The 23990-nt window shown below is 40.6% G+C and overlaps 1 protein-coding gene across 6 annotated transcripts in view; it reads left to right on the top strand.

Moving 5' to 3' along the window:
• Positions 1–3199: 3199 nt before the first annotated feature.
• The window catches only part of GGTA1 (glycoprotein alpha-galactosyltransferase 1 (inactive)), a 115383-nt gene continuing 94592 nt past the window's right edge, over positions 3200–23990 (top strand). The window contains exon 1 of one of the 6 annotated variants that reach the window (XM_007474583.3): positions 3200–3794. In XM_007474583.3, coding sequence (XP_007474645.1) covers positions 3570–3794 — 225 coding nt within the window. In that variant the 5' untranslated portion in view covers positions 3200–3569. Of the gene's footprint in view, positions 3795–10599; positions 10619–23990 lie in introns of those variants that run through there. The other 5 variants (XM_056812042.1, XM_056812043.1, XM_056812044.1 and 2 more) reach the window with 5 other exon arrangements.

The following is a 23990-nucleotide window of genomic DNA, read 5'->3' as shown; positions in this document are numbered from 1 at the left end:
ATTATTAAAATATTTGAAGATACAAAGAAAAACAGGGGAGAGGATCATATAAGAAACTGTGAACATCTGTTGTGGTTTAGCAGTTTTCAGTTATGTCCAACTCTTTGTGACCCCATTTGGGATTTTCTTGGCAAAGACACTGGAGTGGTTTTCTAATTCCTTCTCTAGCTCACTTTGCAGATGAGGAAACTGAGGCCAATAGGGTTAAGTGATTTGACCAGGATCACATAGTCAGTGAGGGTCTAAGATCAGATTTGAAATCAGGAAGATGAGTCTTTCTGACTCTAGGCTCCACACTCTATCCCATTGTGCCACCAGTGCCACTGTTCACTGCTCCATTTTATACATACATATACATATATACACATACATGTGTGTATCTTTGTATGGGTATACATATACATACTCTCTATATGCACACACATACTATACATGTATACATATGAAATCTAGCACAGCAGTAACAATATTGCTGTCCCCTCCATATTTTTCTTCCATTTATTATTAAGATATTTTATCGATATTTCCAACACCCTGCCATGTCTGTCACTACCCATTAACATTCTTTCCCTTCCCCAAGTAGTAACTCTGTTATTATAAATATGTATAGTTGAGCAAAACAAACAAACATATTGGTCAGGTCTGAGTATGCTTTTCTGATTCTGCTCCTTTAGTCCAACACCTCCCTTCTAAGAGCCTGTATTGTGGAGAGTGAAAGGAGGAAACCAAGGCTTGTATGTGTGGGGAGAAGGGGCATGTGGGATGTTCATCATCAGTCTTTTAACCTCTTCATTAGTCCCTGCTTAGTCAGAATTCTGAGGGCTTTCAAAGTTTTTTCCCCTAGTGTTACTATTGCACTTATCATGGCTGTGTTCTCATGATTCTGCTCCCTTCATTCTGCATCAGTTCATACAAACCTTTCCATATTTCTCTGAATCTGTTACACTCATCATTTCTTATGGCAAGCCATAATACCATTCAATTCATAACACAGTTTGTTGAGCTATTTTCTAATTGACGGCTGGCTGCTCTCCTTAGTTTCCAGTTCTGCTACAAATATTCTTATAATGATCAGTTAATATGTTCTAATAGTTGACATTTTAGGATTCTTTTCAACTCTAGCATTCCATAATTATATGATCTCTTTATAAGGTAGATTGGTAATATCATTGGTAATATCAAGCTCATTTCTTTTCAACAGGATGACCCAGACCAGCATGCTCTACAGGGATGGGGTTATAGCCCTGGAGAGGCTAAAATTATTATTTTGACATTTTTTAAAGTTGGAAAGAGAAGACTTTTAAAACTTGGTGGAATGCAAGGAGGGTCATTTTATTAATATTACTTGCTTAGGTACAATAAAACTTTATTTCAGGCTACTGAATTCTTGGCCTCAAGGCAGTGAAGTTGAAAAAAACAAAATATCCCAAATGCATTTTTAAAAAATTGGCTAATCCCCTGTGTCTGCCTTTTCAATTTGCCATATGTAAATACCAGAAGCAGAATTTAATATAATTAAAAACAAAGGCTTCCAAATGCTTGACCAAATAAAAAGATAGAGGGATTTTTTTTCCCCTTTAAAAATGATGGGTTTAGCAGTCTTTTTTCCTGGGTTCAGTAAAGGGCAGATAACCTTATGGGCGCTTGGGGAGCCAAGTTAGTTTAGACTCCTCACTGCTTGTGAATTTCCATTTCCTTATTTATTGCTAAGAAAAAATGGAAGAAATTTTCCAATGTGATTCAAGAATAAGAAAGTTTTTTTGTTTTGTTTTTTTAGTTTCCTGTGAGGGAAACGATGGTGGCAGAATGAACTCTGGATACGGACTCAAAAGATCTAAACTTAAAATTTGTCTCTGTTACTTTCCTTTTATGTGATCTTGGGACTCACTTGTCTTAGTCTCAGGACCTCATCTGGTTAAAATAAGGCAGTAAGACTAGATCATTCTTAAGGTCTTCACCAGTTTTAAATTCTAGGACCCCCCCCCCCCCCCAATCTTCAAACACATTTTATCATGTGGTTTCCCTCTCCTAGAGTTTAAAGCTTCCCTTTTCTCATCCTATTGAAATTCAAACACTGAGGCGGTTAATGAGGAGAGGGGGAAGGGAGATCATCCATTACTTGTTTTCCCCCTGAGGGACACCTTCAAAAGAATCATTTTGTATTTATTTATTTATTTAACTCTTACTTTCCATCATAGAATCAACATTTAAGTATTGTTTCCAAGGCTGAAGAATGGTAAGGGCTAGACAATGGGGGTTAAGTGACTTGCCTAGGGTCACACAGCTAGGAAGTGTCTGGGGACAAATTTGAACCCAGGATCTCCGGTCTCTAAGCTGGCTCTCTATTCACTGAGTAACCTAGCTGCCCCCAGCTAGGATTATTAATTAGAAAGATAGACTATATAACAGCATACTATAATTTGAAGGAGCCTTTGACAGCAAAATGTTAGAACATCAAATTCTCGAACTGGAAGAGATGTTTTAAGGTCACAGAATCATAGATTTTGAGCTGGAGAGACCTTGGAGATCATCTAGTTACCCCCTTATTTTACCGAGAAAGAAATTGATTAGGAATTAGGAAGAAGTAGATTAGCAATCAGGAAGAAGTAGGAATAGTATCTGGACTAGATGGGTGACTCCGAATGAAGGACTTGTTTCACCACCTTATGTCGATCTCAAATGCAAACATCGTTTTACAGCAAACGATGCTCCCCAATCTTGCTTTCCCCATCTGTAAAGTAAATAAGGAGGCTTGCCCAGATAATCAATTCATCTTCTATCTTCTTTGCGTTGGCTTTCTGTTTCATGTTTTTTGCAATTTAGTTTCCAAAGTATTTTCTTCCATCTCTGGCATTCTCTGGACCAAGATCCCTTCCAGGTCTAAGATTAAGGACAAGCTCAGTCTAACCCAAGACATGCGGTGGAAACCACTATCGGTCCATTACAGAGAAGACAATGTAACTAGCATTTGGTTGATTTCCTCCTTCCGGGGGAAACAAGTGGTGAAACAGATACGCTCTGCCTGTGGTAAAAGGCTGAGAACGCCGTTTATTTGTCTGGAACTTAGCAGGACGAGAGCCAAGCTCTCACCAACAATTATCCTAAGTCCCCCTCCCCACGAAGAGTGGTTGGCACTAACCCCTCCTCCTCCAACCTCTGGATTGCCCTGTTGTCTCGCCGCTTCTGCTGTGGCTGAGTTTAGGCAGGGCAGGGTCGCCCTGATGAGATTTTTTCTTTTTTCCTTTTTGCTAGCTTCAGGGTTTTTTCCGCTTGAGTGAATTTTTTTTTTTAAAGGGGGTGTGTGTGTGTGTAGCTTGCAGCTGTCTGCCTAGGGTGGGGGCCTGACTGGCAAAAGCAGAGAGAAACATTAACAGGGCGGAGAGAGGAGAGTTCTGGGACCTGGGTTTAGCAGTCCCAACTGCCCTACCCGGCATGTGCAGAAGAAGAGAAAAACACATTCACTCTAGCACACAAAGACACAGACACAGACGCACACACACGCGCGCACATACACACACGCACGCACAGAGCCAGCCCTATTTGTAAGGGAGGAGGAGATAGCTGGAGTAATGCATAGGCAGGAGAGGAAGCCGTGGCCAGCGCCGAGCGGGGGAGGAGGAGGAGGAGGAAGAAGAGGAGGAGGAGGAGGAGGAGGAGAAGGAGGAGGAGGAGAAGCCGAAGGAGAAGGAGAAGCAGAAGGAGGGGGAGGCGGCAGCAGCCGCTGCCCCTCGGAGGACCTAGTCCACCGGCTCTGCGCCCGCACCAGCCTCATGGCTGAAGTTCTGTTCCGGCAGGTGGGTCCTAGCGACCGGCACGTCTTCTCCTCCTTTCCCTTCCCCAAGGCGGCTTTTTGCTGGTTACCCCTCACCTCCCCACCTCCCCACCCCCTACCCCTAATCCTGGGTCTCCTCCAGATCTGCAACGAAGTCGGGAAGGGTGCGAGACCCCGCTTTCAGTAAAGAGGAGGGTGTTACCCTCTACAAGAGCTGGGGGTGGAGGGGTGGGGGGCGCAGAGTGCAGCCTCGCCCTATCGGGGCAGTCTCCGGAGGCGGGGGACGGCGAACAAGTCCCTAAGGGAGTTATTAAGAACAGTTACGATTTCCTTTGGCACCGGGGGACCATCCTATATAAGAGGGGGAAAGAACACGGGATGCAGGAAGGAGTAGGAAGGGGACGAAGAGAGATGTTGGACGCTGTACATTTCTCTCTCTCTTTCTCTGTTTCTGTCTGTCTGTCTGTCTCTCTTCCTCCCTCTCCCTCTCTCCTTAGAGAATTGTTGAAACTTTAAGTTAATATAGAACAGAAAATGTTTAGAACATAGAACATGTGCTAAAGCTGGAAGGGGACTTAAAATCACCTAATCACTTTTTTTTTTTTTTAATGGAGACATAGACATGCCCTGAGGTCACGCCGCTAATAACTGCCGTAGTTCGGACTTGAACTCAAATCTCCACTGCCGGGCCAGTACCGTTTCTAGTACCACGCATTTGGGAAGTTCTAAAAGTTTAACTTTGGTAGTAAATAGTTCCTGCTCAGCTGAACTTCCCCAAGATCTATGGGGACACTTTCAGACTAGTTGTCAAGCCCTCTTACTCTCTCCTCCTCCCCACAAACTCCAGTTCTCACTCTCATCCATGTGGCATAAACATAGAAAAATAAACTGGTTGCAAAATTTGAAGGATGTCCGAGAAACATTAAAAGAAGCAAAAAACTCCTAAAATAAGTGGGATGAAATTGAAGGAGGAAGGAAGGGAAAGCCTAGAAGTTGGACTCGGGTTTTCTAAAGGCTTTGCCAGGATATACCCCCTCCACCTCCCCACCCCCAAACACACCAAATCCTACACATTGCCCATCTTCACCTAAGTCCTTCAGATGGCGTTAGCCAAATACATGGAGAGAGTTGTGAAAAAGAGAGCTTCAAATATGGCTAGGACTTATCATTGTTAACCCTACCCCCTCTCCTCTTTCTCTCAAGGCAGAACTTTATTTGGCTTTTCCTCTGCTCAGAACTTGTTGGGAGATACTAGACAAAAAATAAATGCTTGCGGCATATTGAATGAATATTGAATGCTATGCTGTTAGATGATTTGTTGGTGGCAATGCTTAATTTTTTTTGAAATTGTTACAAGAAAGAGCATACTATGTTGCTGCTGAAGCATTTCCTGAAATGACCAAGCTATGAAAAATAAAAGGCATCAATATAACCTTAAACAAATATATTGGGTTGCAGTGGAACTAGAATCCTCTTTGCCCAGGATGAATCTTGAACCTTACTTTCCCCATTTGTAATATTAAGCTGTTGGAATAGATAAAAACCAATCTTCCTTCTAGAACTAAAATCCTATAAATATATTAAGTGCCATTAAATATTTGCATCATTTTAAACTGATAAATGTATAGTGTTGGATGTGCTGCCCTGCAAATAAGGCAATTATCATCTAAAAAAATAAAAATCTTTGCATCTCCAGCATCCAGCACATATCAAGGGCCTTTGTATTAGGAGCTTAGTTAATGTTTGCTTAATTTAACGAAACTGAATGAGATACTAAGGAATAAACCTAGATTTTCCAATTCCACTCCCTTTCCCCTTACATAGGTGGAATGAGTTATGTCCAATGTCCAAAGTTGCTGTGGAGTGTATGAGAAGGTGGAAGGAAGGATAGAAGAAAATATGTTTATTAGATTCCTATTATGTGCCAGGCACTGTGCTAAGCACTTCACAAATATCATCTGGTTTGATCTTCACAACAACCTTGGGAGGAAGGTGCTATTATTATTTCCATTTTATAGTTGTGGAAACTGAGGAAGACAAGTTAAGTGACTTGCTCAGGGTCACAGCTAGTGAATCCCTGAGAAATATGTGTACCCTAGACAAAGTCTCCAAAATGCAAGCCTTTACTTTTTAAAATTATATACCAGTTATATTACTGTCAACTCCCCTATTCCCATTCTCTGTTCTCCCTTCCACTTTGAATCTGTACCTGAACACAAATCCTTTCCTTGTTACAAAATAAATTTGCTGGAGGCCACGGAGTACAGCACATATGCATTTATTAAAAGGGAGAGACCTTGAGCTAGAAGGGACTTCTGGATTATTAGAATGGAACACTGAAGATAGAAAGGGGACCTTAGAGATGACCTCTTCCACATAACAGAAATGAGAGTGGGGATAAAAGAAAAGGCTGTATGGGCCATCAGAAGTAGTTGGTCCTAATGGAAGTCAGGACACATGGCCCTGACATGAATTAGCCATGGAGCAAGTCACCACATTTTTGGACCTCAGTTTCCTCATGGAAAATGAGGGGGTCGACTTGATCATTATAATTTTGTGAAATTACTGATAGAATCCACAGGGTCAGAAGCTTAGCTTAACCCCATTTCCCTATGACTTTGTGTTCCAAGGGCATCATTAAAAGATAAAGGGCGGAAGGGAAGCTAGGTAGTTCAGTGGTTAGAAAATTAGACCTGAAGAGGGGAAGTTCTGGGTTCAAATTTTGCCTCAGACACTAGCTTTGTGATCCTGGGCAAGTCACATAATCCCAGTTACCTAGCCCTTACAGCTCTTCTGCCTTAGAATCAATACCAAGACAGAATTAAAAAAAAAAAGACAGGATTAAAAAAAAAAAGATAAATAGGGGACAAGTAGGTAGTATAGTGGAAAGAGAGCCAGGCCTAGAGATGGGAGAACTTGGGTTCAAATGTGACCTCAGATACATCCTAGCTATGTGACTCTGAGCAAGTCACTTACCTCTAGTTGTCTGCCTTAGAGTTGAAAGTAGGAGTTCCAAAATAAAAAAAAAAAAGATAAATAAGCATATTCTTCCTTGACTCAGAAAAGCAATACCATTCACCCACTGAAGCATTAGGTGTATTGATTAGGCTAAAGACAAAAACTCCTTGATTGTAAAGATTGTGAAGCCCTGAAAGCTGTTAACACAGACTAAAGACTAGAGAGACACTTTGCAGCTAGGTGGCTCAGTGGATAGAAAGTCAGGTCTGGAGACAGGAGGTCCTGGATTTCAAATGTGGCCTTGAGACATTTCCTAGCTTTGAGATCCTGGGCAAGTCACTTAACCCCCATTAGCTAGGTAGATGGAAGGTAAGGGAAGAAAGAAAGATCTAGAACACAATTGAAAGTCTTAACCCCCATTAGCTAGGTAGATGGAAGGTAAGGGAAGAAAGAGAAAGATCTAGAACACAATTGAAAGTCTTGAGTGGGGGGAAGAGAAAGAGGAGGGGCACTGATCACATAAGGAAATTAATTACATGAGGAACTTTTATTCAATTTTAAACTTTACCTTGAATTCTTTGCATATGTAAAGAACAAAAGGGGAAATTTTGAAAGAGGTAACAGTGAAGTAATATAATGATTTTTGTAGGAGAAAACTCTGCTATAGAAGCCACTGGCATAGCTCTGAGAAACAGCATAGCATAATGGAATATTGTGCTTGAGAAGGCATGTATTCTAGGCTTGTGAGTTTGGTTATTATATCCCTTCTCTGGACTTCCAAGTCTCTCAGCTGGAGAGAAATGCTGCCCCTATCTCACCAGGTTGTGGTGAGCTAAAAAATGGGTAAGAAAGTGCTCAAAAAGAGCCCTTGAGCCTTGAAGAAAAGAAAGTCTAGGATCTTATCTTGGTTTTGCCATCTGGTAGTTGGGTGAGCTTGGACTTGTTACTTCCTTTTGAGACTTCCTTTCTTCTGTAAGATGAACCAGTTTGACTAAGATGTTCTTTAAAGTTCCTCCCTGATCAAAAATTCTCATTTATATATACTAAAATTCTGTGTTCTCTACAGACTCTTCCACTGCTAATGTTCTATAATCTCAAGGTCTCTGCCAGCTTTAACATTTTCTGTTTTAAGGTTCTTTTCCAGTTCTTCCATTCTATGTCCCATTCTATGACTTTTTGTAATGGTAACATTCCCTGTTACCATTCTCCATCTTAGTGCTAGATAATATTGCCCCCCCAAAGAAGTTTAAAAGGAATGGAATGAACATCAGTGTAGCTGCAATAAGAAAAAGAGTTTGGATTCAAGTACAATTGAAAAAATGAAAACAAAAGAGCCAGTCAACTCTCAGAAGAATATCCCTATGGTTAGGGGAGAAATTTGGTACAAAAAGGCTCTAGTTTCCCAGACTTATTTTGTCCTTGATCAAAAAATATCTGAAGGCCAGCGAAGGCCATGCCTGAGAAGATGACAAAAAGTACGGAACTGTCATTTATGCAGATGGTGGATGGGGCCTAGAACATGGTCAAGAACAGTCTTAGGAGTAAGCAAAGGGGACAGCTGAGCCCCCAAATAACAAATCTATTTCCTTTTGTTAAGGCTTCCTTTCTTTGGTTCTTGAAGGCTATCTGGTCTTCCAGAGTTTCTTATTAAAATGACCAGGTCTTCTGGAAGAGGGAATAAAACCCCTTCAGCTTTTATTAGCAAATGTCATAAGCAGTGTGATGTAGTAGAAAGAATTCCCAACCTTAAGTCAAGACACTTGGCTGCTACATTTATTAGTGTTGGAAATTCTCAGTTTTCTTATCTGTAAGATGGGACTCTGGACCTCACAGGGATTTTATAAGAAAAATGTTTTGTAAGCTTTAAAGCAACACAAAAATGTGAATTATTACCAGTTATCATAGACTGTTTGATTCACTGAATAGATCCAGAGCTGGAGTCCAGTCCCCTCGTTCTATAGAAGAGGAACTAAGGCTGAGGGTCTCAGAGCTGGAGAATCTGAAATGAGATTTGAACCCATGACTTCCTGACTCCTAGCCCCATTTTTTTTTAAACCCTCACCTTCCGTTTTGGAGTCAATACTGTGTATTGGCTCCAAGGCAGAAGAGTGGTAAGGGCTAGGCAATGGGGGTTAACACAACTGGGAGGTGTCTGAGGTCAGATTTGAACCTAGGATCTCCTGTCTCTAGGCTTAGCTCTCAACACACTGAGCTACCCAGTTGCCCCCCACCCCCACCCCCAGCCCAATTTTTTATGCATGCTGCCTCTAGATATAGACTGTCAGACCAAAGACCATAAAAGGTTCTAGCTAGCTGAAACCTAAGAATTTAGAATATTAGAACAGAAAACAGTGAATATTAGAACCTCATAGGAACTTAGAGATTAATTTAGTTGAGCCTTGTTTTGTCCAAAAGGAGACTGAGGCCCAGAGATAATGTGGTATAGTGGGAAAATGCTGGGTTTGGATTCAAAGAAACTTTCCAAATCCCTTCTCTGTCACTTACTCCCACCTGTAAAGTGAGGAAGCAGGATAGATGGTCTCAGAAGTCCCTTCCAGCTATAACTCCGAAGGGACATTTATTGCTTGACGATACCCTCAGCCACAGTTGCCTGAATGGGGCCATTTGACCCAGCACTGAAGGGTTGAGTGGTTGGCTCTGTGTTTTGAGTTTTTCTCCTTCCTATCTTGATTTTACTTTAAGGACTCTTTGCTTGTAGAGGCAGTCTTACCTGTCCTTATCAATTGTTTGCTAACCACAGATCTGTTCCACCTGAATTCCTATCTCTGCTAGTAATTATAAGGGTTCTGCAAGATTCTGACAAGCCATTATGCCGACCAAATGTAGTTCATCTCTGTTAGCTCATTCGGGCCTCACGATTTTGCCAGCCTTTCAAAATCAGTCCTTGTTAGGGAGTTAGGAGAGGCAGTTTCAAGTGGAAAGAACGCTGCCTCAAAAGGCAGCAAGAGCCAAACATACGGCTAGTGATAAATGACCAAAGAATAGGAGAAGGCAGTTTTTGAAGGGAAAAACATAAGTTATCAACAACTGTAAGAAAAAAATACTCCAGACTTCTGGCTGAAAGTCAGAAGACCGGGACTTGAATCCTTAGTGAGGGTGATGTTGGGAAAAGCATTTAAACTCTCTGGACCTCAGCTTCTGAATCTGTAAATTAAAGGGGCTAATCGATCCCTCCTAGTGAAAACAACAAGCATCTATTAAGTGCCTTTGATGCTCCAGGCTAAGCTAAGCACCTGGGATACAAGGAAAGGCAGAAATAATAATCCCTGTCCTCTAGAAGCTTGAAATATCTCAAAGAAGAAAGGAAATAAACATTTACCAAATATACCTAGAAGAATAGCTGGGTGGTACAGTGGGTAGAGTGCTGGTTTCTAGAGCCAAGGGGACTGACTCTCTTTCCTAAGTTTAAAAATGGCCCCAGACACTTACTAGCTGTGTGATCCTGGACAAGTCCCTTAACCCTGTTTGTTTCAGTTTCTCATCTATAAAATGAGCTGGAAAAGAAAATGGCAAACCACTCCATTACCTTTGCCAAGAAAACCCCAAATGGGACAACAAAAAGTCAGACATGACTGAAACTGCTGAATAACAAGCCCCTCCTATGGGCTGGGCATTATGCCAAATACTTTACAATTATTGTCTATTTTATCATAATGTTTATTAAAACCCTACTATGCCTCATGCACTATGCTAAACACTATAACTATGATCTATCTGATCATCACAACAACCTTGGGAAGTAGGTGCTATGATTATCCTTATTTTACAGATGAGGAAATTGAGGCAGACGGCAGCCAAGTGACTTTTTGAGGATCACACTAATGAGAATATGGGACCAAATCTGAACTCGGGTCTTCCTGACTCCAGGTGCAGAATCTATCCACTGAGCTTTCTAGCTGTCTGTTTCTGATATGGTGCAGACCATATACAAACAGCTTATGTACAAATAAGGCATATATGGGATACATTGTAAGATAATGAAAGAAGGCAGAATGTCATTTTTTTTAAAGTTCTAGATCCTTGGGCCTGAGAAATGATTGAGAGCTACATTAAAGGAATTTCCTTTTTAGAACTGGAAAGAGGACTAGATTGGGAAGGGGGAATAGAGTTTAAAAGCTGGATAAGCATGAACAGAAGAGAGGATTGAAAGAGAAAGTGGGAGGATAGTGAAGATAACCTTCAACTTCACTATTTTGCTGATGACCAGTTTTAAGCCCAACCAGGCTTTTTAAAGTGGCTATACAGTAAATTGTGTCCAGTTCTAGAACATTGCTCACTCATAATGTCAAAGAAAGCAGATTAAAATCAACAGTCATTCTGAGTTGAGACACCTGAAATGTCAGATTTTATGATTATTTCAGGATGAAAAGGAATATAACTTTCTTTGATCTCTTTCTTAATGGTACAAACCTAGTAGTGGTTGGGTCAAGAGGGATGTCCAGTTTTATGTTCATTCAGCATAATTCCAAGATGTTCTTGAGAATGCTTGGATCAATTTGGAACTACACCCAAAGGGCTATAAAATTGTGCATACCCCATGATCCAAGATACCAGTATTAGGTCTGCATCTCTAAGAGATCAAAGGAAAAGAACCTATATGTTAAAAAATATTGACACTAGTTCTTTTTGTGGTGGCAAAGAATTGTAAATTAAGGGGATGCCCATCTATTGGAGAAAGGCTGAACAAGTTGTGGTATATGATTGTGATGGAATGCAATTGTGCCATAAAAAATGACAATCAGGGTAGTCTCAGAAAAACCTGGGAAAACTTACACAAACTGATGTGAAATGAAATGAGCAGAATTAGGAGAAGAACATTGTACATAGTGAACAGAAATATTGTGTGAAGATCAGTTATGGATGGCTTAGTTAATCTCAGCAATTCAATGATCCAAGACAATTCTGAAGTGATTTCCATCTCCAGAGAAAGAATTGATGGAGTCTGAATGCAGATTGAAGCATACTTTTATTTTTTTTTCTTTCTTATTCTTGTGTTTTCAGGGGTAGGGGATCTGCATTTTCTTTTGCAACAATATGGAAATGTTTCACATGACAGTATAACTCGTATCCAGTTGTTTGCCTTCTCAAGGAGGGGAGAGTTGAGAGAGGAAGAAAATTCGCAACTCAATAAAAAAAGAAATAAATGTTAATAATTTTTGTTTACATGTAATTGAGGGGGGGAAAAATTAAATTAACAGGGTGGCTGAGTGGATTGAGAGCCAGACCTAGAGATGGGAAGTCCTGGGTTCAAATGTGGTCTCAGGCACTTCCTAGCTGTGTGATCCTGGGCAAGTCACTTAATCCCCATTGCCTAGCTCTTTCTGCCTTGGAACCAATATATAATATTGGTTCTAAGATGGGAGATAAGGGTTTAAAATTTTTTTAATATAAATAAAACAAGAAAATGAATACCATGTAAGTAGTTTACACTGAAATTAAAAGCAGCAATTGTCACTAATGTCCTTAATTCCTTGCATGAAAGCCCTCTTTAGGCCTCAGTTTTCTTGCCTGTTGAAGGAAGCAGTGAAGATAGCCCTGTCTAGTTCTAACATTCTCAGAAACTTGGAGCTAGAAGGAATGGGGAAGAAGCCATTTAGCCATTTGAAACTGAGTAAGATTTCCCTCTTCATCATCTCTGAGAAGACATCAAGCCTTCACTTGAAGACCTCCAGAGAGAAGGAACCAGCTGGGAGGTGGGGTGCAATGGATGGGCAGAGTGCTGGACTTAGTCAGGAAGATCTGAATTTGAATCCTGTCTCAGACACTAGCTTTATAATCTTGGGCAACTCACTTAACTATGTGCCTCTGTTTCCTCATATGTAAAATTTAGATAATAATAACATCTATCTCACAGGATTTTTGTGAGGATCAAATGAGATAACATGTATTCTGTCAAGCTTAAAAAACGATATAAATGATAGTATTATTGTTATTGTTGTTATATTATAGCCCACTACCATCCCCCCCTTTTTTTAACTCGTACTTTCTCTCTTAGTAATAGCTCTAAGACAGAAGGGCAAGAGCTAGGCAAACAGGGTTAAGTGACTTGCCTGGGCTCACACAGCTAGGAAGCATTTGAGGCCAGATTTGAACACGGCTCCTCCAGACTCCAGGCCTGGTGCTCTATATTCTGTGCCAGCTAGCTGCCCCAATCTGCCCTCTGCTGTATCCTTTTATGCTTTTCAATGCCTCCACTACTTAGGAAGTCCTCCCCAATTTCGAATGTCTTTGCAGTTTCTTCCCTTTGTTCTCTATTCACCTTAGAACAAATTGAATCCTTCTTCTGTGTGACAGGCTTTTGAATACTTGAAAACAACTATCAGATCCTCTTTCTTTTCTCTGGGCTAAGCATTCTCAGTTCCTTCAAGGAATCCTCATATGTCATGAGCTCAAGGCCCTCCATCCTTCTGGTTGCCTTATTCTAGATACTTTCTGGTTTGCCAGTGTCTTTCCTAAAATGTGGAATCTAGAACCGAACCCCAAACTCTGGCTATGGTCCTGTCAGGATGGGGTAAATACAATATAATTGTATAGTAAAATAAGGTTTTCTGGGGGCAGCTGACTGGCTCAGTCGATCGAGAGCCAGGCCTAGAGATGGGAGGTCTTGGGTTAAAATCTGACCTCAGACATTCCCTAGCTGTGACCTGGACAAGTCACTTAACCCCCATTGCCTAGCCCTTCTGCCTTGGAACCAATACCTTAGTATTGATTCTAAGACGGACGATAAGAGTTTAAAAAATAGTAATACTAAAATAAATACATAAAACTAATATATATAAAAACAAATACAATACATAAAAAATAAATGCATTAAAAATTTTTTTTAAATTTGCTTCCAGGTCCTGCACACTGTGCCTCTCTTTTTGAGACCTGATTATTCATCGGCTTTTTTGTTGCCATTTGTTACTGTTGATTCCTATTCAGTTTCCAGTTCCTGAAAATCCTCACTTTTTTTTTCTATCTTCTGCACTGTTGTAAAGTTCATTCATTCATTTGTCATTCCTTGTTTGTTTATTTTTGAACCCAGAAGCAGGACTTTATATTTACTCATGTTCAGTTTACATTTTTAGATTCAGCTCAGTGCCTCGGGCTGTCAGAATGTTTTTGAATCCTGATCGTCAACCAGCACCCTGACGATCCATACCTAGCCCTCTCTGCTTTGCATCATCTGCACATTTCACAGGCACACTGTCTATGCCTTTATCCGAGTCATGGATATAAATGTTCAGCAGCATAGAGCTAAGTGCACATCCCTGGGGCATTCCACTAGCTTTTAGCATTCTGCATCCTTAAGTCCCTGCTCTAATGCTCTTTGTTCCAACATCCCTTTCAGCTTGATGTTTTAAGGTCCATTTCCCTTATTTTATGATGTTCTAACTAGAACGTCTACGCTGCAGGTGCTTAAGGTAGAGGAGGCCAGATTTGAACCTTTGCTTAGGGGAAACTTTAATCAAGGACACTAAGGAACAAAAGGATAACGTGATTCTAGGGGTGCCTGTGTGTGTACATAAATACCTGTATGTATACATATGAGAATCCATGTATGGAGACACCTATAGAGGTAATTCTTTCCATATATATGTATATCCTATGTATATCCATGCATGTGTATATTGTATATTATTGTCCCAGGTCTTGTCACCCACATGACATTGAGTCTTGGAAAAAATAGCCACATTTCTTTGAGGCTCTTTCTCATTCCCACAAATACAAATCATTTCTCACACATGCTTGCCTATCTGTTTAGAGGAGAAAACCTTCACTGAGTCAGGAGGGACCCTTAGTGCCCTTTAATGTTTAGAGATTTCTGGGATGTGACATCAGGAAATGTTTTCTTCTTAAAAAAAAAATTTTTTTTTAAATTTAGTTTCCTAATATGTCTCTCTCCTTCCCTTAACAGAGAATCGTCCCTGATTTGGGGGGGGGAAAGGAAGGAAGGAAAAAGAAAGTTTTGCTAAAGTACTCTAAATAATGCTCCATTATTTCACATCATGGTCTCTTACCTCTATAAAGAGTTTGGAGAGATCCAGGTGGCTCATTGGGCCTGAGGAAAATAGATGGGGAGATTGGGGGGTGAGGGTGGGGTATAGATAGATATAAATTTTTTTAAGCAGAGATTTGAACCTGGGTGGAATGGTAACAACAAAAAGCAACATTTAGGAGAGGAGCAAGTAGGTGGTAAAAATGTCATTCCTTATTTTCTGTGTGAGATGTTTTCCTCAAAAGATGTTAGGGGAGGTAGTTTTAAGTGGTTCAGTGGATAGAGAGCCAGGCCTAGAGACAGGGAGGTCCTGGGTTCAAATTTGGACTCAGATACTTCCTAGCTGTGTGACCCTGGGCAAGTCCCTGTCCCTTAACCCTCATTGCCTAGCCCTTACTGCTCTTCTGTCTTGAAACCAATACACAGTATTGTGCTAAGACAGATAGTGAGGGTTTTTAAAAAAGCAGAATTCTGTATAGCAAACCCCTAGAAAAGGGTTTTTTTTTTACTTTTACTTATACTAAATAATTGGATATCTTATTCCTAGGGTAAGCCTGTGATCAGAAATTCAGAATTTGCCAGTGAGTTTAATTTAGCCTTAGAAAATGCATTCCCTGATAAATATATATCTATATATTCCCTGATATATATAATGTCTCTGTTGATATAGCTATATGTTTTTTGGTTGGAGCTGTGCTTTCATTATTATAGGTAGCTCCAGATAAGAAATTTCCTTTAGCAGTTCAGATAACATGGGTCTAAGGGAAGTACCTGGATCAATTAAGAGGCTAAGTGACTTCCCAGGACTCCAGATCTGGTATGTGATAGGTGGCATATTAACTCATATCTTCTGGATTCTAAGATTAAGACTAAGACCTCATTTATGTGATTTTCGGTGCCAAGTCTGAAGTCAGGAAGGTTCATCTTCCTGAATTCAATGCCAACCTATGACTTGTGTCCACTTACGAGCTGTGTAACCTCAGGCAAGGCACTCAACCTTGTTTGCTTTAGGTTTTTTATCTGTGAAATGAGCTGGAGAAGGACATGGCAAATCATTCCAGAATCTTTGCCCAAAAAAATACCAAACACAGAGATTGGATACAATCGAACAACTAATGAGATATGTGTTTTGTGTAGGTATAATTTATATAAAATATGCACATATATGAATACATACATTCATCAATAACTTATTATAAAGTGCCTATTTTGTGTAAAACACCACGGTCCACATTAGAGAAGATTTGGCAGGTTGAGGGGATAATTTCGTAGGAATGAGGAATTCACCTCACCAAAGCAGATTGGTAACTCGCCCATAAAGTATAGACTTCCAGAGCTGCTTTCGCCTTGGTCAGGTAATCCAGTATATGTCTGAGGCAGGATGTGAACCTAGATGTTGTTACCAAGGCTGATTCTCTGTTCACTAAACCATATTGAAACTGTGTAAATAAAGGAAGTTCCTTGGTGATTCCAGCTTAGTGGGGTGATTAAATATATAGATCTGATAACATGTAACATTAAATGCTAAGTACTTTCAAGAGATGCAAAATGCTATCTGAGATTGTGACTGGGCTGGGATGAAGAGAACTTTCTCTTCCTTCCTTCCTTTCTTGCTTTCTTGCTTTCTTGCTTCCTTGCTTGCTTGCTTGCTTGCTTCCTCTCTCCCTCCCTCCCTCCTTCCCTCCCTCCCTCCCTCCCTCTCTCTCTCTCTCTCTCTCTCTCTCTCTCTCTCTCTCTCTCTCTCTCTCTCTCTCTCTCCTTCCTTCCTTCCTTCCTTCCTTCCTTTCTTTCTTTCTTTCTTTCTTTCTTTCTTTCTTTCTTTCTTTCTTTCTTTCTTTCTTTCTTTCTTTCTTTCTTTCTTTCTTTCTTTCTTTCTTTCTTTCTTTCTTTCTTTCTTTCTTTCTTTCTTTCTTTCTTTCTTTCTTTCTTTCTTTCTTTCTTTCTTTCCTTCTTTCCTTCTTTCCTTCTTTCCTTCTTTCCTCTCTTTTTCCTTCCTCTCTCAACTTTAAGTTCCGTATACCTACTACTATTACCTTTGTGACCTTGAGCAACTCATTAGAAACTCTGATCCTCAGTTTCTCCTCCATAAAATGAGGGAATTGGACTAGATAAATTTCCAGGTCTAAATCTATGCTTCTATAAATATTCCATTTATCTACTCAGAGTAGAAATTAAACACCTTGAAGACTGGGGTTTGTGTCTCCTTTGTATCTGTATCTCTTGTTGTTCAGTCCAATTTAGCTCTTCTTCACCCCAGGGACCATAACTATGTGGTTTTCTTGGCAACAATATTGGAATAGTATGCCATTTCCTTCTCCACTGGATCTAGTGGATCCCTTTGACATGTAGAAGTTAAGTGACTTGCTCAGGATCACATAGCTAGGAAGTATGTCTGAGGCTGAATTTGAATTCAGATCTTCCTGACTTGAGCTGCCTCATTAGTATCTTTACTGCCTAGCAAAGTGCCTGGCATATAGGAGGTGCTTCAAAGCTTGCTGATCAATTGGCTTGCACACAATTGTTAGGTAAAATTGTGTCTCTAGTAACTTAGCAAGTCAGAAGCAGCTAAAATCTCTCAGGGTAATTTATTATTATTCTTTTAAAGCAGCTCTTTCTTTAATGGAGGTAAATAATCTGACATACTTGGTGCCCTGGGACATGGGGCCAATGAGGAGGAAGGCCTTTTTCCTTCAGCCACTCTAAAGTACAATGTAAAGTAGGCCTTAGAGCAGAGCTGCCTGAACTGGGACTGAAAAATACCTCCTGCTTTGCTTAAACCACAGCTTGGGTCCAGAGCCCACTCTGAGCAAAACAAGAAAGCCCAGGAAGGGTGGAATAAGGATAACAAAGGAGCTTGCCAAGATGGGCGGGCTCAGAGCTTTTTACTCTCAGAAAGTGCAAAACCATGGCTTTTCTCCCTCACTTGCTGTGCCCAGAGGGAGGTATGCATCACACATCTACAAGAGAAAACATATAACATACATGTTTAGAACCCAAGGGACCTTAAACCTCACAAATTCACCAAAAATAGCCTCCAGAATCTGTGGAAGAGTTTAAGTTTTGTAATGAGGTTTCCCCATGATAAAACTGGGAAGTGGTACACGTACTGTTATCCCCATTTTACAGATAGACAAGCTGAAGCTCTGAGAGGTGATGAGATTTGTCCAAGGTCACATAGCCAGGCTTTGAACCCAGATCTCCTGGTTCCAGATTCAGTATTTATTTCCCTAGCCCAGTGATGAACCTTTTAGAGATGGAGTGCTGGGCCCCACCCCCATCCCACCCCCTGACCTAGTGCCATACCCCCACCTCCTTATTCCACACCAGAGAGTGAGGAAGGGCTCCCATTGGACTGCTAGGCGGAGGGGCAGGTGAGGAATGTCCTCATCAAGTGTAGAGAGGGGACGGGGAGTGACCTGAACCCTCTGCTCCCCTCTAGCTCTGCAGCCTATGAGTTCCCCACCTTATCCACTGTGTACTCACAGAGGAGTAGGGCATGTGAAAAAATATCAGGCATGGTGGAGAGGGAGAGGGGAGCAGCTCTGCCCAAGTCCCTCTGCCTTTCTAGTAACAAACTGGAGGGAGGATGCATGCCCACAGAGAGCACAATGCATGCCATCTTTGGCACCCATGCCATAGGTTCACCATTACTGCACTAGCCCCATTCTGTTCCCTAAGGGAGAAGGGAGGGGAGAATAGCTACTAGAGCATGTGACAGATATACAATACTTTTAGGTTTACAAGTTCTTTCCTCACAATGCCAGTATAAATGCTAGTAGAAATAGCTTTATTCCCACTTTATTGCTGTTGCTGTTCAGTTGCATCTGAATCTTTGTGACCCCATTTGGAGTTTTCTTGGAAGAGATACTGAAGTGATCTGCTATTTCTTTTCCAGCTTACTTTACAGATAAGGAAACTGAGTCAAACAGGGTTGAGTGACTTGCCCAAGGTCATGCAGCTAGTAAGAATCTGAGGCAAGATTTGAGTTTAGCTCTTCCTCCTTCCAGGCTCAGTAATCTACCACTGAGCCATCTAGCTGCCTTCTGTTTAATACATAGGAAAGAGCCAATAAAACTCCAAGAATTATAGATCAGAGAATGTTCGAACATGAAAGTTAAGAGTTGAAGGGGCCATTAGAGACCTTGGAAAGGGCTTTGTAAACCTTAAAAAACAATATAAAGATAAGTAATTATTAGTTGACCCTAGAAGGTGAGGCTTAAAACACTCATCCAACTCAAATTTTCATAAGTACTTTAGTTTTACAAAGGATGTATGGTGTATTATTATTTGAACCTCAGAATGCCCCTATGCAGTAATAATAATAACTTAACATTTTTATAACGCTTACTTTTTGCTAAGTGCTTTCCAATTTTTATCTTATTTGGTCCTTAGAACCATCCTATGGGGTAAAGGCTATTATCATCCTCATTTTACATATGAGAGAACTGAGGATCAGAGAGTTAATGTGAGTTGTCTACATGATTAGTAAGTTGTAAAGCTCAGTCTTGCATGTGGATCTCTAGATTCCTAATCTAGTGATCTCTTCTTCAACCTGACATTCTAGAGAAAAGCCACTCTACATAAAAATACACTAGTATGAGATAGAAATGTTGACAGTTACTATTCAGTTATGACTCATATGGGCCAGTCTGTGATACCAGAGGTCCAGAACAACCACAAATCACATTTATATTATATTTGAAGATTTATGAAATACTTTATATTATCCTCCCTTTTGATACCCATAATACTCCAATGAACTTAATTGTGCAAATATTATCAATATCCATTTTAGAGATGGAGAAACTGAGGTGCAAAAAGGTATATGACTTGCCTAAGGTCACATAGCTAGGAAGAGGTAAAGTCAGTTCTTCAATAAGGGTCTCCAAACTCAGTGGTGAAGAACTTATGACACAGGTGCCAAAGATGGCACATAAATTGCTCTCTATGGGCACACGAGGTTGCCCTCCCCACTGCCAGAATTGGTTACTAGAAAGGCAGAGGGATTCAGATGGAACTGCTCCCCTCCCCCTTTCCACTGTGCCTGATGACATTTTTTCACACGCCCCACTCCTCTGCCCAGCTGCCAGTGGGAGTACACAGAGAGTAAGGTGGGTGGCTCACAGGCTGCAGAGCTGGAGGGGAGCAGAGTGCTTGGACCACTCCCCTCCCCCTCACTATACTCACTGAAGACATTCCTCACTTCATATGCCCCTCTGTCCAGTAGCCTAATGGGAGCGCTTTGTCCCTCCCATGTGTGTGGGAAGGGGTGGGGGCACTTAGCACTCAGTGTTGGAGGGGCATGGCACTCCATCTCTAAAAGTATTGCCATCACTGTCTTAACTCCTCAAATTGAGCACTGTATCCACTGCCTAGCAAGGCTGATTATTTCAGGCTGATATTCTAAGGAGTTGGCTCTCCTGGGTGATAGGATGTGGGAGAAAGTTTGGGAGCGTGACTCAGGTGTGCAAGAAGTGATCATCTTGACATTTGCTGAGAAGAATCCACATGCAGTTAACAAAACATGAATGTTGTCTCTGCTTATTTATTTATTTACCCTGTGTGGCTATTAGACTTAGAAGTTTGGCCCCAAGCTTACACACTAACTTGATATGTGACTTTTAGCAAATTAGCTTTTCTCTCTGAGGGCAGGGAGGTTACAAAGCACCAACCCTGTAATTAGGAAAATCTGAGTTCAAATTCAGCCTCAGACATTTACTAGCTGTGTGATCCTGGGCAAGTCCCTTAACCCTGTTTGACTCTGTTTCTTCATCTATAAAATGAGTCTTTGCCAAGAAAACTCCAAAGGAAGTCACAAAGTTGAACATGGTAGAACAACCACTACCAATTCTCTCCGAGGAAGGAACTCTTAGCCATTTTTGTGTACCATGCATATCTTTGACAAGTCTTGTGAAACCTATGGCCTCAGAATGTAGAGCATAAAATAAAATGAACAGGAATACAAAGGATACCAATTAAATTGAAATACAGTTATCAAAATACCAAAAATAAATAAATAAATAAAAAGCTCCTGATGGAAATAGTTTTGGAGCATTTAACAGACCTGGGCAGGAGTCAAGGCTCTGCTACTTATTAGCTGTTTGACCCTGGGTGAGTCACTACAAATTAAACCAAATCTGAGGTTCCACCTCATAACCAAAAAATTGCCAAAGGTGACAAAAGATGGACACAGTTAATGTCGGAGGTGCTGTGGAAAAACAGGGCATGCTAATACACTGTTGGTGGGGCTGTGAATTGGTCTAGTCCTTCCAGAAATTGGTTTTCATACAGTTGTTTCATGTGGTTGTTATTAGTTGGTACTTCTTCTTTTGAATATTACTAGTTCATATCCTTTGACTACTTACTGAGGAATGACCCCTTCTTGTCACTGTTGGTTATATACTCTAAGGAGATTTAAATAACAAAACAGAACAAAAAGCCTCCTGAGTAACCAAAATATTCACAGCACATTTCTTTTTTTTGTGGTTGCAAAAATCTAGAGCTCTATTAGATGACAGTTGGTGACTGACCAAACAAATTAATAGGATATCATTGAATTCTAAAACACAGTAAATGTGACAACTTTAGAAAAATAGAGGGAGTCTTGTACTTGTGCAAAATGAAGTGAGTAGAACGAGGAGAGCAATAGAAATTCATCAAAAAGCTTAAAAAAAAACACTAGTGGAGGAATTCCATGGAGACTGGAACAACCTCCAGGAAGTGATGCAGAGTGAAAGGAGCAGAACCAGGAAAACATTGTATGCAGAGACTGATACACTGTGGTACAAGAGAACGTAATGGACTTCTCCATTAGTGGCAATGCAGTGATCCTGAACAACTTGGAGGCATCTAAAAAACACTATCCACAAGCAGAGGATAAACTGGGAGTAAAAACACCGATGAAAAGCAACTGCTTCACTACAGGGGATATGACTGAGGAGAGACTAAATGAACATTCTAATGCAAATACCAACAACATGGAAATGGGTTCGAATCAAGGACACATATGGAATCGCGCGTTGCCTAGGGGAGAGGTGGTGGGAGGGGGGGAGGAAAAAAAATGATCTTTGTTTCCAATGAATAATGTTTGGAAATGACCAAATAAAATAATGTTAAAAAAAAAACACTACAAGGAAGCTAAACTCTGAGAACAGACCAAGAAACAAACACGCCATCTCCCTCCTTCTAGTAAAGGCAGAAGACTACAGGGATAGGCTGTTGTTGACTATGACTTCTGATTTGTTAACTTAATGCTTGTCTTCTTTTTTTTACAAAGGGTAAGGATTAGGGAGAGAATTATCCAGAAATGATTGATATAAAAACCAAAAGCATCAATAAAACTTATTTTTTAAAAAATGGAGGTGGGAAAGTGACAAAGCAAGTATATTTTTCTCTTTTTATAGGTGAATATTTTATAAAGGACATTGATAAACTAGAGAAGACCCAGATTAGGGCATCCAGGCCGGCAAATGATTTTTTTTTTATTTTATTTAGTCAATTTAGAACATTATTCCTTGGTTACAAGAATCATATTCTTTCCCTCCCTCCCCTCCCCCTCTTCCCTTAGCCGATGTACAATTCCACTGGATTTTACATGTGTCCTTGATCCAAACCCATTTCCATGTTGTTGATGTTTGCATTAGGATGATCATTTAGAGTCTACATCCCAATCATATCCCTTTGACCCATGTAATAAAGCAGTTGTTTTTCTTTGGTGTTTTACTCCCAGTTTTTCCTCTGGATGTGGATAGTGTTTTTTCTCGTAAATCCCTCCTAGTTGTTCAGGATCAATGCATTGCCACTAATGGAGGAGTCCATTACATTTGATCGTACCACAGTGTATCAGTCTCTGTGAACAATGTTCTCCTGGCTCTGCTCCTCTCACTCTGCATCAATTCCTGGAGGTTGTTCCAGTCCCCATGGAATTCCCCCAGTTCCTTTGGGCACAATAGTATTCCATCACCAACAGATACCACAACTTGTTCAGCCATTCCTCAATTGAAGGGTATCCCCTCGTTTTCCAATTTTTTTCTGGCAAATGATTCTATTCCATATAAAGAGTGGTTGAAAACTGGAGATAGAGAAGAGAAGGCTATAACTTTTGTGTCTTTTTGTATCAACATTTGTATTTTGTATCATTATGCTTAGCATAATGCCTGGCCCTTAACAAATATTCATCGATGTATTGGGTTGGGAAAGGCATCATTGTATTATCGTTCAGTTCAGTTGTATCTAACTCTTCATGACCCCATTTGGCAAAGATCCTGGAGTGTTTGCCCATTTCCTTTTCTTGCTTATTTTACAGATGAGGAACCTGAGGCAAACAGGATCCACTGACTTGCCCAGGGTCACACAGCTCTTAAGTATATGAGGCAGGATTTGAACTTGGGAAGATGAGTTTTCCTGACCCAAAGTCTGATGCTCTATCCACTTAGCCCCATGATAGCCAAGGGAATGATACCTCTCTTCAATTATATGAAAAGCTATTATATAGAAAATCATGTGGAAAAGGGATTGGATATGTTCTCTTTGGTCTTCAAGAGTAGTGGAAGTTGAGATAAATTTAGAGTTGACATCAGGAAAAACTTCCTAAGAACTCTGAGCACTCTCCAGAAGTGGAGTAGGCTGCCTACACTGCTGGTCTTCAAGTGTATTGGGTATGTAAGTGAAATCTTTGTTCAGATATCAACTAAACTATATGGCTAATGAGGTTTCTTCCCAATCTAAAATTCTTTGCATCTATGACAATAATCCTGAACAGAGATTGAGATTGAACAGATGAATGAGAGATACAGATCAGCTTTCATAAGAGCACACAGTGAGTTGGTGACTAAGCTCCAGAAAGGAAGCACTGCAAAGTAGTGGAAAGAGTCCTGGGCTTGGATTTAGGAGACCTGGGAATGGGTTGAGGCTCTGCCACTTATCAGCCATATGACTGTGGACAGGTCACTGAACTCCTCTGATCATTGGTTTCCTACTCTGTTGGATCTGAAATATCTTGAAGGTTCTTTTTGTCTCTGGAATTCTTCCTTCTGATATTTCATAGGAACAACCTGGTGTAGTAGAAAGAAAATGATCATTCTCTCTGCATACCATATACAAGCTGATAAACAACTATGACTGCCTTCACTACCAACTTGTCCCTGTATTTATAGGCTCTTAGAGACTCTGGAAGGGCCTTTGAGGTCATCTAACTCAATGTTCCCATTTTATAGTTGAGGAAACTGAGAGCTCCAAGGAGAAATAGTGGTATGCCTA

The sequence above is a fragment of the Monodelphis domestica genome, chromosome 1, assembly GCF_027887165.1.
Source record: "Monodelphis domestica isolate mMonDom1 chromosome 1, mMonDom1.pri, whole genome shotgun sequence".
NCBI classification, from domain to species: Eukaryota; Metazoa; Chordata; class Mammalia; order Didelphimorphia; family Didelphidae; genus Monodelphis; species Monodelphis domestica.
Note: the sequence above shows the minus strand (reverse complement) of the source record. Positions and strands in the feature narration are given on the sequence as shown.